The sequence below is a fragment of the Eschrichtius robustus genome, chromosome 3, assembly GCF_028021215.1.
Source record: "Eschrichtius robustus isolate mEscRob2 chromosome 3, mEscRob2.pri, whole genome shotgun sequence".
Classification (NCBI taxonomy): Eukaryota; Metazoa; Chordata; class Mammalia; order Artiodactyla; family Eschrichtiidae; genus Eschrichtius; species Eschrichtius robustus.
The window spans coordinates 9530365-9543327 of NC_090826.1; the positions used below are offsets into that span (position 1 = coordinate 9530365).

Sequence of the window (12963 nt, forward strand, 5' to 3'; positions counted from 1 at the left end):
TTCTTTCTTTCCTTTCGTCTGTTAATTTGGGAATTATACTGACTGCCTCTAAAAGGTTCTGGTCAAGTCACTTCATCTCTCATGACCTCGTTTTTTGCTTTGTCTGTAAAACGGGACAATAATATTCATCTTAAAGCACACTTATGAGGCTGGCATGCATTGGCATATGGAAAATACATGGCGCAAAGTAGGCACTCCATATAAACTTGCCCATATTTTACAGACTGGGTCACAGCTACCTGTGTTCATATCTTACCCGCTGCCTCTCTCCCCCTCCTCCAGGAAGGGACCCTTCTTAATTCTTTCCTGCCTCCCAGTGCTTAGTACAGTGCCTCTTGGCACAAAATAGGCATAAGTACTCGAAAGAAAGTATGAAAGCATGGGTCACTGGCCGCCGCCTACCCACAGCTGCCTCCCTTGGCTTTGCGGGAGCATCAGCTCCAGACTCTGACACTGCCGTCGCCAAACGCGAAATAGCCCGCGGCCTTGTCCTGACCAATCGGAGCCCGTCTTCTGGGGGCCCGCCCCATTCCGACTATCGACCGCTAGACCTGGGAAGTTGACCAATCAGATGTTGAGCGCCGTCGTTATCCCCGCCTCAATGTTGAAACGGCAGCTTCTGAAGGCGAAGTAAAGCTCGCAAGAGCGTCCCGGCTCCGCCCCACATCTGACCAATCAGAGCTCCCGGATCAGGCCCCGCCCCCGGCCGCCGTAGCGTAGGGCGGGCTGGGCGGAACTCCCAGCATCGCAGGTGGCAGTGGGCTGCGCGGTTCCAGGGCTTCCTGGCGGTGAGTGAGGGAGTGGCGGGGCCGGGGATGGTGAGGAAGGGCTGGACGGGTTGCCCCACGTACACCCCCACGGAGGTCCGGGGCCCGCGAAGGGAAAGAAGAGGGAGGCTGAGTCTCCCTATCCCGGGGGTCCCGCCCCTTTGTTCCGCGGCACCGCAGCTGGTACTCTTGCTGCCCCAGTTTCTCTTTTGAACGTCGCCTTCCCGTTACCTTGGTGCAGCTTTAGCTTTCCAGAGCGCCGCCGGAGTCGGAGGTGTTCTCTTTAACACCGTGCGGAAACGGAGATCCTCGGACTATAGGTCTGGCCCAGAGTCAGATAAGGACGGGGTCCGGGAGTTCCTGTCCTGCGGATGAGGCTTTTTACCCCGCTTGTCTGCCCCACCCCCCCCCACCCCCACAGTCGTCTGTACTTGCATCTCCGCTGCCCCGCCTTCCCTGCATGGGTATATGTGGGGACGGCTCCAGGGTAGCCTGGCTTCTCTCTGCTTTAGCCCCTGCAACCGGGCCCTGAGGAGGCGCCCCGGGTGTGGGCGGTCCACAGGTGAGGCGTGTGGGTGGGAGGGCTGGGGGCAGGGCAGGGGTTCTGAGAGTAGGGTGTCTGTCTCGACGCAGTGTTAGAAAGGGATCGTGTGTACTGGGGGAGACTCAGTTTCTGGTTGGAGGCATCTGGGCTTGGGACTCTGAGGCAAGAGGAAGCCTCTTCCCCTAGTCTGCAGAAATCCCTTCCAGAGGCATCAGTGTGTCCCTGAGCCTGGATCCCTGGGGGGCCAAAGGCTGGGAGAAGGAGGAGGCAGCTTCCCAGGCCCCCCTCCACACTGTTTAGGGAAAGGCTGGCATAACCATGTACCCCGGAGCCCGATTTTGGTTCAAATCCTGGCTTTGGCGCCACCTACAAGCTGTGTGACTTGGGTCTAGTAGCTTAACTTCTCTGAACTTTGGTTTCTTCATTTGTAAAAAAGAAAGGGAAGAAGGAGGGAGGTCAGGAGAGAGGGAAGAGTCCCTTCAGAAATCTGATTTGTGTTGAATTTGAAAGTTATAATGCTTTACATCTGTGGACCTGCCCCAGTTGTCTTCTACAAATTAATCTAGTAATTTCATAGTTAAGGTTGTTAAAGAGGGATTGATCTCTTTTGACATGTTAGGAAACACTGTGGCCAGTGTAATAGTAATAGGCATTTATTGAGTGCTTACTGTGTGTGCCAGGCACTGTACTAACATTTAATATACATTATCTCCTTTAATCCTTACAACAGTCTTATGAGGTCAATGCTGTTATCATCTGTTTGGCAGATGAGGAAACTGAGGCACAGAGAGGTTAAATAACTTGTCTGAGGCTGCACAGTTAGGGAGTATCAAAGTGGGGATTTGAACCCCGGCCTCTGGCTCCGCAGGGCGGCCTCCTCAGCGCTATGTCATGCTGTCTGTCTTGGCTTCAGGTAGGAGAACCCGGCCGTGAGGGCACTCTGTGGCCCGGGAGTCGGTGACACCTGTCGTGGGAAGCCAGCGGATACGCCTGGGATGGTGGAGACCAGAGATCTGGCACAGCTGCGGCAGCTCAACCTGGAGCTCCTGAGGCAGCTGTGGGTCGGACAGGATGCCGTGCGGCGGTCCGTGGCCAAGGCAGCCTCAGAGGTGAGCGCCTCGGCCAAGTCCCGGGAGTGAGGGAGGGGCTGCCTAACCCTCAGGCCAGAATCCAGGGCTTCCGGGTCCTCTCGTGCAGCATGCCCATTTTACTGATGATGAGAAACCCGAGTGAGGCCCAGCGTGGGAAGGGACTGGCCTGGGACATGCAGAGGCTGGAGCAAGGATGAGGACCAGACCTTCATGCCTAGTGCAGGCCAGCTGGGTAGATGGCTGGGTGACCTGGCCTCTCTGTTCCAGTCAAGCCTGGACTCCAGCAGCAGCTACGACTCAGAGATGCCGTCATCCCAAGAGGCATCCTCAGTGGCCTCGAGAGCCTCCTGCCCACAGGATGCCCACCAAGGTGACCCCTGTGATAGGGACGGGGCCAGCTCCGGGGTGGTCTCTCTCCCACCTGCCAAGTGCCTCCACCAGGAGTCCCCGGGCCCACTGAGGCCCCACTCGGCTCCCTTGCTGGCCACCTCAGGCTTGAGCGACCCAGAGCTTTCAGCAGAGCTGGACAGTCTAGACACCCAGGAGGCACAGGCCCTGAAGTCCATCCTGGCTCAGCGGAGCAAGCTGTCCGAGGTAATGCGGGGGAGCGGAGCATGCACTGATGGGCGCTTCCTTGAGCCTCAGTTTCCCCCCGACAGATGCACTCATGGGCAACCTCCCTTCCAGGGTGAGGCTCCTGGGAGGTACCGTGAGTCAAGTCCAGCTCAGCCTAAGTGCTTGATAAGTTGTGGCCATTAGTTTCTCAGACAGCACTTTGGGAAGAAGGTGACCAGCCGCATTATGCAGATGGGAAGACGGGGGTTCAGAGGACAGACTTGTTCAAAGTCACACATGGAGGGGGGTGGGGGCCAAACCCTTGTCCTCCAGCCCCCAAGCCCTCGGCTGAGCCCTGGGGCCCATGTCAGGGTATGAGTTAAGACACAGCCCCTTTCCTCCCTGCAAGGTGGGACCTCCTTTGGGCCAGGCCTGCTGGCCTAGCCCTTGCCCCTCTTTGCCTCCCTCCTCAGCCGAGAGTGACCAACAAGGAGTCTCCCGTGCCTGAGAAGAGCTGGCGCCTCAGACCGTGCCTGGGCTACGACTGGATTGCAGGTGTGGCCAGCCCCCCCTGCCCGGGGGCGCGGGTGGAGGCCCCAGCTTGCTTATGCACCTGCCTGCGCCCCCGGCGGGCGCTGCTGCTCTTTCTCCGACTGTTCCGCCCCCCTCGGTGAGCACCTTTGGTACCGCGTCTCCTGTCTCGGCCCTTGGCACAGTGACAGGCACAGAGACGGTGCTCACCGAGTGTTTGTTGAATGAATGAATGAATCAGAGCTGCCATATTTTTTTGGCATTTATTGTGTGCCAGGCCCCTGTGAAACTCTGTATGCGTGTCATCTCTTTATGTTTTACTGCCCATCCCCCCACTCCCCCAGCAACCTCAGTGGCTTCCTGGCTGGTCTCCCTCTGGCCCCTTTCACCCCCATTATCATCCATTTTCGGCACAGCAGCCAGAACGAATTTTTTTTTTTTTTTTATAAATTTTTTATTTATTTACGGCTGTGTTGGGTCTTCGTTTCTGTGCGAGGGCTTTCTCTAGTTGTGGCAAGCGGGGGCCACTCTTCATCGCGGTGCACGGGCCTCTCACTATCGCGGCCTCTCTTGTTGCGGAGCACAGGCTCCAGACGCTCAGGCTCAGTAATTGTGTCTCACGGGCCCAGTTGCTCCGCGGCATGTGGGATCTTCCCAGACCAGGGCTCGAACCCGTGTCCCCTGCATTGGCAGGCAGATTCTCAACCACTGCGCCACCAGGGAAGCCCCCAGGACGAATTTTTAAACACGGAATCAGATCATGTCACTCAGAGTACTTAGCACTTAGAGTAAAATCTAAAATCCTTATCTAGAGTTTTGAGGTGTGATCTGGCTTCTGCTTGGCCCTGTGACATGACCTCTAACCATCTACCTTCTGACTCCTCATGCCGGCCTCCTTGCTGGTCCTTGAACCTGCCACGCTCATGGCCACCTCGGGGCCTTTGCACTTGCTGTGCCCTTTGCTTTGAATGCACTTCCCCAGGTTCACACCTGCTGGTTCCTTTTCGTCACTGAGTGTTCACCTCAAATGGTAGGCCTTCCACGAGCACAACGTTGTAGGGCCACCACGCCTGCATCCTTGTCTATTGCATCAGCCGTTTGTATGTTCCTCGTATCATTCATTCATTCTCAGAAGTCATCTTGTTTGCTTGTTTCTTGTCTGACTCCTCCGGTGGACTGTAAGCTCTGTTGGAGCAGGGGCCTGGCCGTCTCTTTGTTGCTGTGCTCCCCGAGTCTGAGCCTAGAACGGTGCCTGGCACGTAGTAGGCCCTCAGCCAACGCTGGCTGAGTGAGTGAGTGGGCGGCCCTAGGAGGTTGGTGCTGTCGGAGCCTCACTTTCACAAAGGAGGAAGCTGGTGTACAGAGAAGTTGAGTTGCTGCCCCAAGGCAGGTGCTCCGTGGGGCTGCTGAGACCCTGCGGTGGTGGGGACACAGGCCCCATCCCAAGGACTTCCCTGACTGCCAGCTCACTGCTTTGCTTCCTGTCTCTAGGAAAGCAGAGGCGGCTGCCCCCTGCCTGCCCTGTGTGTGTGTGTGTGTGTGTGTGTGTGTGTGTGTGTGTGTGTGTGCACGCGCACCTCTCTCCCCCCTTTCCGAGCCCCCGTCCTGTCCCTGCATTTGTGTGCTCGAGCCCCATCCCTTCTTGGCTCCCAGAGGGGTTTTTTTTAAAATTAATTAATTCATTTATTTTTGGCCGCGTTGGGTCTTCGTTGCTGCGCACGGGCTCTCTCTAGTTGCGGCGAGCGGGGGCTACTCTTCGTTGCGGTGCGCGGACTTCTCACTGCGGTGGCTTCTCTTGTTGCGGAGTGCGGGCTCTAGGCGCGTGGGCTTCAGTAGTTGCAACATGCGGACTCAGTGGTTGTGGCGCATGGCTTAGTTGTTCTGTGGCATGTGCGATGTTCCCGGACCAGGGCTCGAAACCGTGTCCCCTGCATTGACAGGCGGATTCTTAACCGCTGCGCCACCAGGGAAGTCCCTCCCAGAGGGTTTTTTCCCTGTGATTCTCTCCTCTCCTTCCTCCACCATCACTCTGCCCCGTCAGCCTACGAACGCCAGGGAATATTAATGACAGTTGATTTCAGTGAGTGCTTATTGTGTGCCGGGCCCTGTCCCAAGAGCTTTCCTCTGCTTCGCTCCCATTCACTCCTTGACTCCTCACAATAATCTGATTAGGTGGATGCTGTTACTGTCCCCACTGGCAGATGAGAAGGCTGAGGCATCAAGAGACTGAAAAACTTAGCAAAGTTTCACATCTGGTCGGGGTAAAGCTGCAGTCTGTGATTTCCCATCCTGAGGAAGCATCGCTCCCTTTATATCCTGCCTTTGCTTCTAGTTACTGCCTGTGTTCTCTGCTTTTCTTTATAACAAAACTCCTCAAAAGGGCCATCTAGACTCGCTGTCTCCTGTTTCTCTCCCCGACTTTTTCTTAAACTGGGCTTCAGCCCCTGACACCCTCCGACGCTGTCTTCGGCCAGGTCAGCAGTGACCTCTGCGTTGCCAGCTCCCGGCTCAGTGCTCAGTGCAGAGCTTTCTTGGCCCCTGGGTAGCGTGGACACAGCGGCCACTCCATCCTCCCTGAAGCTCTTTCTTCTTCTGACTTCCAGGCCTGGGCACCCCCGCTGGCTCTTCCCCACCTCCCTGGCTGCTCTGTCCAGTCTCTGCTGGATCCACTTCCTTGTTCCAAATTCCAGAGGTGCCCCCCTCAGTGCCGAGGCTCTCCATGCTCTCTTCTCCCTGACTTTATCTCTACCCATGCTGCTCCTCTGAATTCCAGACTTGTATATCTGGCTTTCCTCTCTGCAGAGCTCATTAGGTGTGTTAGACTAATCTCAGGTCCAAAATCAAGGTCCTGATTTCCGCCCCACCTGGTCCTCCTGCAGTCTGTTCTGTCTCTGTTAGTGGCAACTGCATTTATGGAGCTAATGGCCATGATCTTGAGATCAGCCTTGAGTTTTTCCTCTCCTTTTCACACACTGTGCATCCTGGTAATCCTGCCTTCCACATATTTCTAGAATTTTACTGTTTGTCTCCACCAGGATGCCTTCAGTAGCCTCCTAACTGGTGCCCCTGCTTCCCCTCACCTTGCAGCAGCCAGAAGGGGGGTCCTGTAAAAGTACATGGCTGATCTGATTGCGTCACTCCTTGTCCCCAAACCCACCGCTGGCTTCCCAGCCTCATCCCCTCCACCCTCACCCCTACACCTATTTTACCTCCTGGGTGTTCCTCAAATGTACCAACCACACCTGCCCCAGGGCCTTTGCATTTGCTCTTCTGTCTGCCTGGGATGTCCCCACGGCTCCCTCCCTCCCTTCATCAGGTCTCTGCTCAGGTGTCACCTCCTCAGGGAAACTTCCTCTGGCTCCCCTGCCCTACCAAGTTCAGTTTTCTGACTCTCTTTTATTTATTTATTTATTATTTTGGGCTGTGTCAGGTCTTAGTTTTGGCACGTGGGCTCTTCATTGTGGCGTACAGACTTCTCTCTCTCTAGTTGTGGAGTGCAGGTTCAGTAGTTGCGGCACGTGGGCTTAGTTGCCCCGTGACATGTGGGATCTTAGTTCCCTGACCAGGGATCAAACCCGCGTCCCTTGCGTTGGAAGGCAGATTGTCAACCACTCGACCACCAGGGAAGTCCCTCCTGACTCTCTTTTATTTCCTGGCAGGTGTCACCTGTCAATGTTGTATTACAGGTTTCTTTGGTGACTAGTTCGTCTGTTGCCACATTAGAATGTAAGCCTCACGAGGGCAGGGGCTTTGTCCAGATCGCTGTTCTTTCCCCAGCACGTAAAACAGCGTCTGGCCCATAGTAGGGGCTCTATAAATATTTTTTGCGTGGACGATTGGATATGCATGAGGGTAGACAGACACGAGACAAAACCAACAGTCACCTGAGTGGAGGGTCCCCTCCAGGTCTGTACGAGGCATGGTGGGGTCAAAGCAGGTGGCCTGGGGTGCCAGTGCCGAGCGTCCCCTGAGTCTTGGCCACACAGCAGCTCCTTTATGTGTTGCCCACTCCAGGGTCTCTGGACAACAGCTCTCCCGTCACCAGCAAGCCCGAGGCCTTCTTCTCGAAGCTGCAGAAGTTCCGGGAAGCCAACAAGGAGGAGTGTATTTGCAGTGACCCCGAGTGAGCAGGGGCAGGCGCAGGGTGGGCGGGGCGGCTGGCTCAGGGGCTGTGTCACCCTGGCCTGCTCACCCTCTCGCCCTCACAGATCCCAGTTCCTAGGCCTGCAGGAGAGTGGTGCTGTGGAGGGGGACCACGAATGTGAGTGTAAGCGCTCGGCGGCCGCCCCGTAGCCCAGCTAAGGCCTGGGGGCCTGGGGAGGCAGCTGAGGTGTTGAGGATGGGGGGAGGGAGGCCTGGGGTCCAGGCAGAGGGCCGCGAGCCTGGGGTGAGCTGAGGCCTGGCCTCGTGGGGAACAGGGCCAGCCCTGTGCTACCCACCTCGGCCCTCGCCCGTGCCTTCCGTTTCCTCCCAGCTGCCTCATTTTCCCATGTGTCCCCACTCCCTCCCCCTCCTCTCTGCACAGGGGTCGTCTGGGTGGGCAGTGGGGGGGCGGTGCCAGCTCAGTCACGTGAGCACCCAAATCTTTGCTGTGGGTTTGCACGAGCAGCATACAGTGTATACATGTGTGTACATATGTGTGTGAGGCATGTTCCTATGGATGTACGTGTGTGTGCACCCTGTGTGTGTGATTACAAGTGTAGGTACGTTCATGTGTGTCCACAGATATGACTGTATGAAGCCGTGCTTTGTGTTTGCACGGATGACATTTGCACATGTGAAGTTGCCAGCATGTGCACGCGTGTGTCACGCTTGAGTAGAAGGCGGTGCTCAGTGTTGTTGCATGTGAGCACGTGTGCGTGTGCATGCTCTTGTCTGTGTACACGTGGGTGGGCCTGTGTGGTTGGGGTCCAGGGACCTAGGTTCCCTGGCTGAGGGGGGCTTCTGCTTCTCACGGGTCTCACAGGTGTGTATTGTTACCGTGTCAACCGGCGCCTGTTTCTGGTGCCTTCGGATCCCGGCACCCCCTGCCGCCTGTGCCGGACACCACGGGACCAGCGGGGTCCAGAGACCCTGGCAGAGCCAGCGCAGGTCAGGTGAGTGGCCAGAGCAGGCAGGACACCGGGGGGAGCTGTAGGGGCAGCCGCAGCTGAGGACGAGAGCAGAGCCTGGGGCCTGTGGTTTTGAGGGAGGGCAGGATGGGCCACAGCAGCCTGGAGGCGCCTGCAGCAATACCCCCACTGTCATCCCCGCCCAGGGTGAGCATCCCGCTGTCTGTCCTGGACCCCCCGCACCAGTACCGCATCCACCGGCGGAAGAGCTTCGACGCCTCCGACACGCTGGCGCTGCCCCGGGTGAGGATGGCCTTGGGGCTGCCCCCTGTCTGGCCCAGGTCTCTGGACGTGTCCTGAGGCCCAGAGGGCCAGGGACTGTCCCAAGGCCACACAGCGAGGCTGGGCTCAAGGACCCAAGTCTCTGGAGTTTGGGCTGGGCCACTCATGTCACGTGTGCCGTGCTTGTTCCCTGAGGGAGGCTGGGCTCCCCACCCAGCCCCTGGCTTCCAGGAGGACTGTCTGCCCGTGCAGTGCGTTGGCTTAGTGCACACAGGCCCCATTTCTTGCGCTCTTGTGGCCACATGCACAGTCCTTAGGGCAATTATCTCGTGGAGCCACAGCAACCGAGAGTGCAGGTCCTACTGTTATCCCACTTTACAGATGAGGAGACTGAGGCAGAGGGGAAGTGACTTGTCCAAGGTCAGCCGGATGGAAGAGCCGGGATTTGAACCCAGGTCCTTTGTGTCTCCTGGGTAGGACAGGGGTCACTGGGGACCCCACTCATTCCCAGTTGAGGCCGGGGGTGCTGGGGTTGCGGGGAGGAGAAGGGGTACCGAGGAAAGTCAGTTTGCTCATCTGTAAAATGGGTACAACATACTGTCCTCAGGCTCATGGGGTGGGCAAGGGGCAGGTCAGTGAGTCAATACCCGTCAGGGGCTTGGGGCAGAACCTGGCACACAGGACGTGCTCCATCAGCATCCACGGCCTTCCCTCCACCCATCTGTGGTCGGGGCCCAAGGCCTGGGTCAGCAGGGTTAGGAAAGGGAGGCCTGGGGTAACAGTGGTGGATAAGACCCCTGCCCTCGGGGAGCCTCAGTCCATGGGGGACACTGTGATTGGGGGGCCCCTTCACCCTCATGGGGGACACAGCCCTGTCCTAGAGGATGCTGCCAGTCCAAGAGGAGAGGTACAGCCCCTCCCTGGGGTGTGCCCAGTCAGCGGGGAGCCCCGCTCCAGGCCAGGCACGTTAACCCTTTGCTCTCCACAGCACTGCCTGCTGGGCTGGGACATTCTTCCTCCGAAGTCTGAGAAAAGCTCAGCCCCCAAGAGCCTGGACCTCTGGTCCAGTGTCTCTTCTGAGGCCCAACGTCGGAAGCTGTCAGCCGCCAGCCTTTCTCACCGGGTACGGTCCAGGGTGCCCTGGGAGAGACAGATGCCTTGGAGCAGCCTGGGGACCGCAGGGTCCTGGGGCGCAGGATTGGGGTAGGAGTGCAGAGCCTGGAAACGTCTCTCTGTGGGGTTCCCTGGCCCTAGCCCTGGCCCTGACCCACGGCACCTCTCCAGGCATCACTGCTCCCCGCTGGCTACCCCACCCCACCCTGGAAGGTGACCCCGACTCTGAGATCCAGAAGGGGATGAGGCTGCCCCCAAAGAGGCCCCCCTGACACCCTTCCCTTCACTCTCCAGGCCGTGCCAACGCGGGTCCCAGCCCCCACCCCGATCTGGTCAGAACTCTCCGTGCCCCAGCCCCACGCCCCCCGGCCGAAGCCCTGAGGACTGGCCACTGGGAGGTGGACAGCGCCCCTACCGTCGTTTCCGCCTCTCCCCTCCGGCGGGGGCGCCCACGAGAGGGGAGCTTTGCCCAGCCTCAGCTGGCGGTGGACTCAGGCCCCACCTTCCTAGGCTGGGCCGGTGGGTGGCCTCAGGCCTGTCTCCTTCCTGGGGACAGAGGAGACCCTGGGGTTGGGAAGGGGGGACTCTGTGACACGTTTGTAAATAAAGCTCAGCACTCCCTGCAGCTCCAGATTCCCACATGTGCCGGGTCTGTCCTGCTGATGCCCTCAGAGCCCTGGAAGTGCCCTGGCCTCGGCCTGCCCCCCCTCACTTGCAGGACACCTCTGACAACCTGTGCTGGGCGGGGTGGATCCAGCGCCCTGAGTGTGGCTCTTTGTGCAGCTTCTAACTCTGGGTAGGCGGCCTCCCCACCAGACAGGTGGGAGTGAGGCTCCCCAAAGTAGGCTGAGGCCAAGGTCAGCGTTAAAAATCCATCTCAGCAAGGGGCTTGGGGTCTCAGGCTGTTCGCTGTGGATGAGGCTGAAGCTGTGACAGAGGGGAATGAGTGAGCTCTCCCCTTATTCTTGGGCCCTGACACGGGTCCAGTGATGGAGGGACTCTCTTGAAGTCCCTGGGCCAGGTGGCTCCTTCACTCCCATCTCTAGCCCAGCCCTAGAAGCCACGGGTGATCTAGAACCCCGTCAGGGACACATGGGGAAACAGGGCCAGGAGGGTTGGAGTCAGAGGCAAGGTTGGCCGAGAGCCCAGATCTGCCCTCCTGGATTAGTAAGCAGCACCTGTCTTTATACTCCCGTAGGTTGAACAATATGAAATTCCTGATTTTTAGGATACAAATGGAATAGCTGGGGAACCTAAGCCCAGGGGAAGCATGTGCTTTTTCTGAGGTTTCTAGCTTAGAGCAGTGGAACTATGGCTGTGGTCCGTGGCTCCCACCTGGAGCTTGTGAAGCTGAGAAAACCTTTCCCCATCCAGCACAGCACATATATTAGTCAGGATAAACGAGGTTATGCCACAGTAACAAATTAACCCCCAAATCCCAGTGGTTTGACATAAAGGCCTGTTTCTTGCTGACTTGCTCATACTACCTGTCTGTTATGGGTCACATGGGGCCTCTGTTTTGACATCGTCTTTCGGGGACCCAGGCCAATGGAGGCTCCACTGTGGGGGACATCACCAGTTGCTTCAGCCCAGAAATGACACACAGGTCACTTGTGCTCATGGTTCGTTGGCCAGAACTAGTCACAAGGAGTTGGGACATGGAGGGGGCTCATGGGGTACTGGGTGAGCGTTACTGTCTTCCACATCCTGACTTCAGCAGCTCTGTCCCCGCAAGGCAGGCCTCCTGCGCAGCAAAGGCCATTCGCAAAAATAACAGACACTACGCGCTCTCGCCTAAAAATCTTCCCTTGCTCCATCTGGGGTTCCAGCCTCCAACGCCTTCAGTAGCCAGGCAAGTAAGGTGACTGGGAGTGGGGGGCTCAGGGCCACCGGGCAAGCACGCATCCCCTCCAGAGGCTTTCAAGTTCAAATGCCTCTGATCCAAAGTACGTGTCTGGGCAGGTTTCAGCAGCAGGTCATGGTTTGCCACATGATTCTAGCACCTGAAGAAACAAAGTCTCTTCCACATGTAAGTTTTAAAATTAATTTTTAAAAATTTATTTTCAGTGGTATAAAACATAACAAAATTTACCACTTTTATATGTGCGGTTCAGTGGCCCTAAGTCCATTTACGTTGCTGTGCAACCATCCCCAGAATTTTTTTCTTCTTGCAAAACTGGAGCTCAGTACAGACTAAACACTAACTCCCTATTTTCCCCTCCCAGCTTCTGGCAACCACCGTTCTACTTTGTCTATGAACGTGACTACTCTAGGGACCTCATACAAGTGGAATCATACAGTATGTCTTTTGTTTCTTATTTGGCTTCTTTCATTTAGCATAATGCCCTCAGGGTTTATGTTGTAAAGTGCCAGAATTTCCTTCCTTTTTAAGACTGGAAAGTATTTCCGGGGCTTTCCTGGTGGCGCAGTGCTTAAGAATCCGCCTGCCAATGCAGGAGACAGGGGTTCAATCCCTGGTCCGGGAAGATCCCACATGCCGCAGAGCACCTAAGCCCGTGCGCCACAACTACTGAGCCTGCGCTCTAGAGCCTGCATGGCGCAACTACGGAAGCCCGCGCGCCTAGAGCCCGTGCTCCCAACAAGAGAAGCCACTGCAGTGAGAAGCCCGTGCACCACAATGAAGAGTAGCCCCCGCTCACCACAACTAGAGAAAGCCCAGGCGCAGCAACGAAGACCCAACGCAGACAAAAAAATAAATAAAATAAATTTATTAAAAAAAAAAAAGAATTTCCTTGTATGGATCTACTGCATCTTGTTTATCCATTCATCTGCCGATGGCCCTTTGGGTCAATTCCACCTTTTGTTATTGTACATAATGCTGCTATGAACATGGGTGTACAAATATCTGTTTGAATCCTTGCTTTCAGTTGTTTGTTTTTTTTTTTTGGAGTATAATTGCTTTACAATGTTGTGTTAGTTTCTGCTGTACAATGAAGTGAATCAGCTATATGTATACATATATCCCCTCCCTCTTGGACCTCCCTCCCATCCGCCCCCCCATCCCCGCA

General features: G+C 56.6%; 1 protein-coding gene across 7 annotated transcripts; it reads left to right on the forward strand.

Moving 5' to 3' along the window:
* Positions 1-704: 704 nt before the first annotated feature.
* MIIP (migration and invasion inhibitory protein) lies at positions 705-12223 on the forward strand. Of its 7 annotated transcripts, none has more exons than XR_011073371.1 (12): positions 705-788; positions 2225-2420; positions 2670-2996; positions 3431-3512; positions 7503-7611; positions 7697-7755; positions 8455-8584; positions 8746-8842; positions 9203-9294; positions 9810-9944; positions 10229-11963; positions 12160-12223. XR_011073371.1 is itself a non-coding variant. In XM_068537726.1 (11 exons), exons 2-11 carry the CDS (start codon positions 2307-2309, stop codon positions 10524-10526), a joined length of 1443 nt encoding a protein of 480 aa, XP_068393827.1. In that variant the 5' UTR covers positions 705-788; positions 2225-2306; the 3' UTR covers positions 10527-12135. The 7 variants fall into 7 exon arrangements, 4 of the variants coding, with proteins under 4 accessions (XP_068393827.1, XP_068393829.1, XP_068393830.1 ...); XR_011073373.1 differs by having other exon boundaries at positions 7697-7749; XR_011073372.1 differs by lacking the exon at positions 705-788 and adding an exon at positions 1014-1087.
* Positions 12224-12963: the final 740 nt, after the last annotated feature.

What these genes read in the sequence shown, in the direction of transcription:
- MIIP (XM_068537726.1), top strand. Translation starts at nt 2,307, where the DNA reads ATGGTGGAGACCAGAGATCTGGCACAGCTGCGGCAGCTCAACCTGGAG. An exon ending in GGGGGACCACGAATGTGAGT is followed by an intron (nt 7,756 to 8,454) that starts GTAAGCGCTCGG and finishes CGGGTCTCACAG; the next exon opens with GTGTGTATTGTTACCGTGTC. An exon ending in GCAGAGCCAGCGCAGGTCAG is followed by an intron (nt 8,585 to 8,745) that starts GTGAGTGGCCAG and finishes ATCCCCGCCCAG; the next exon opens with GGTGAGCATCCCGCTGTCTG.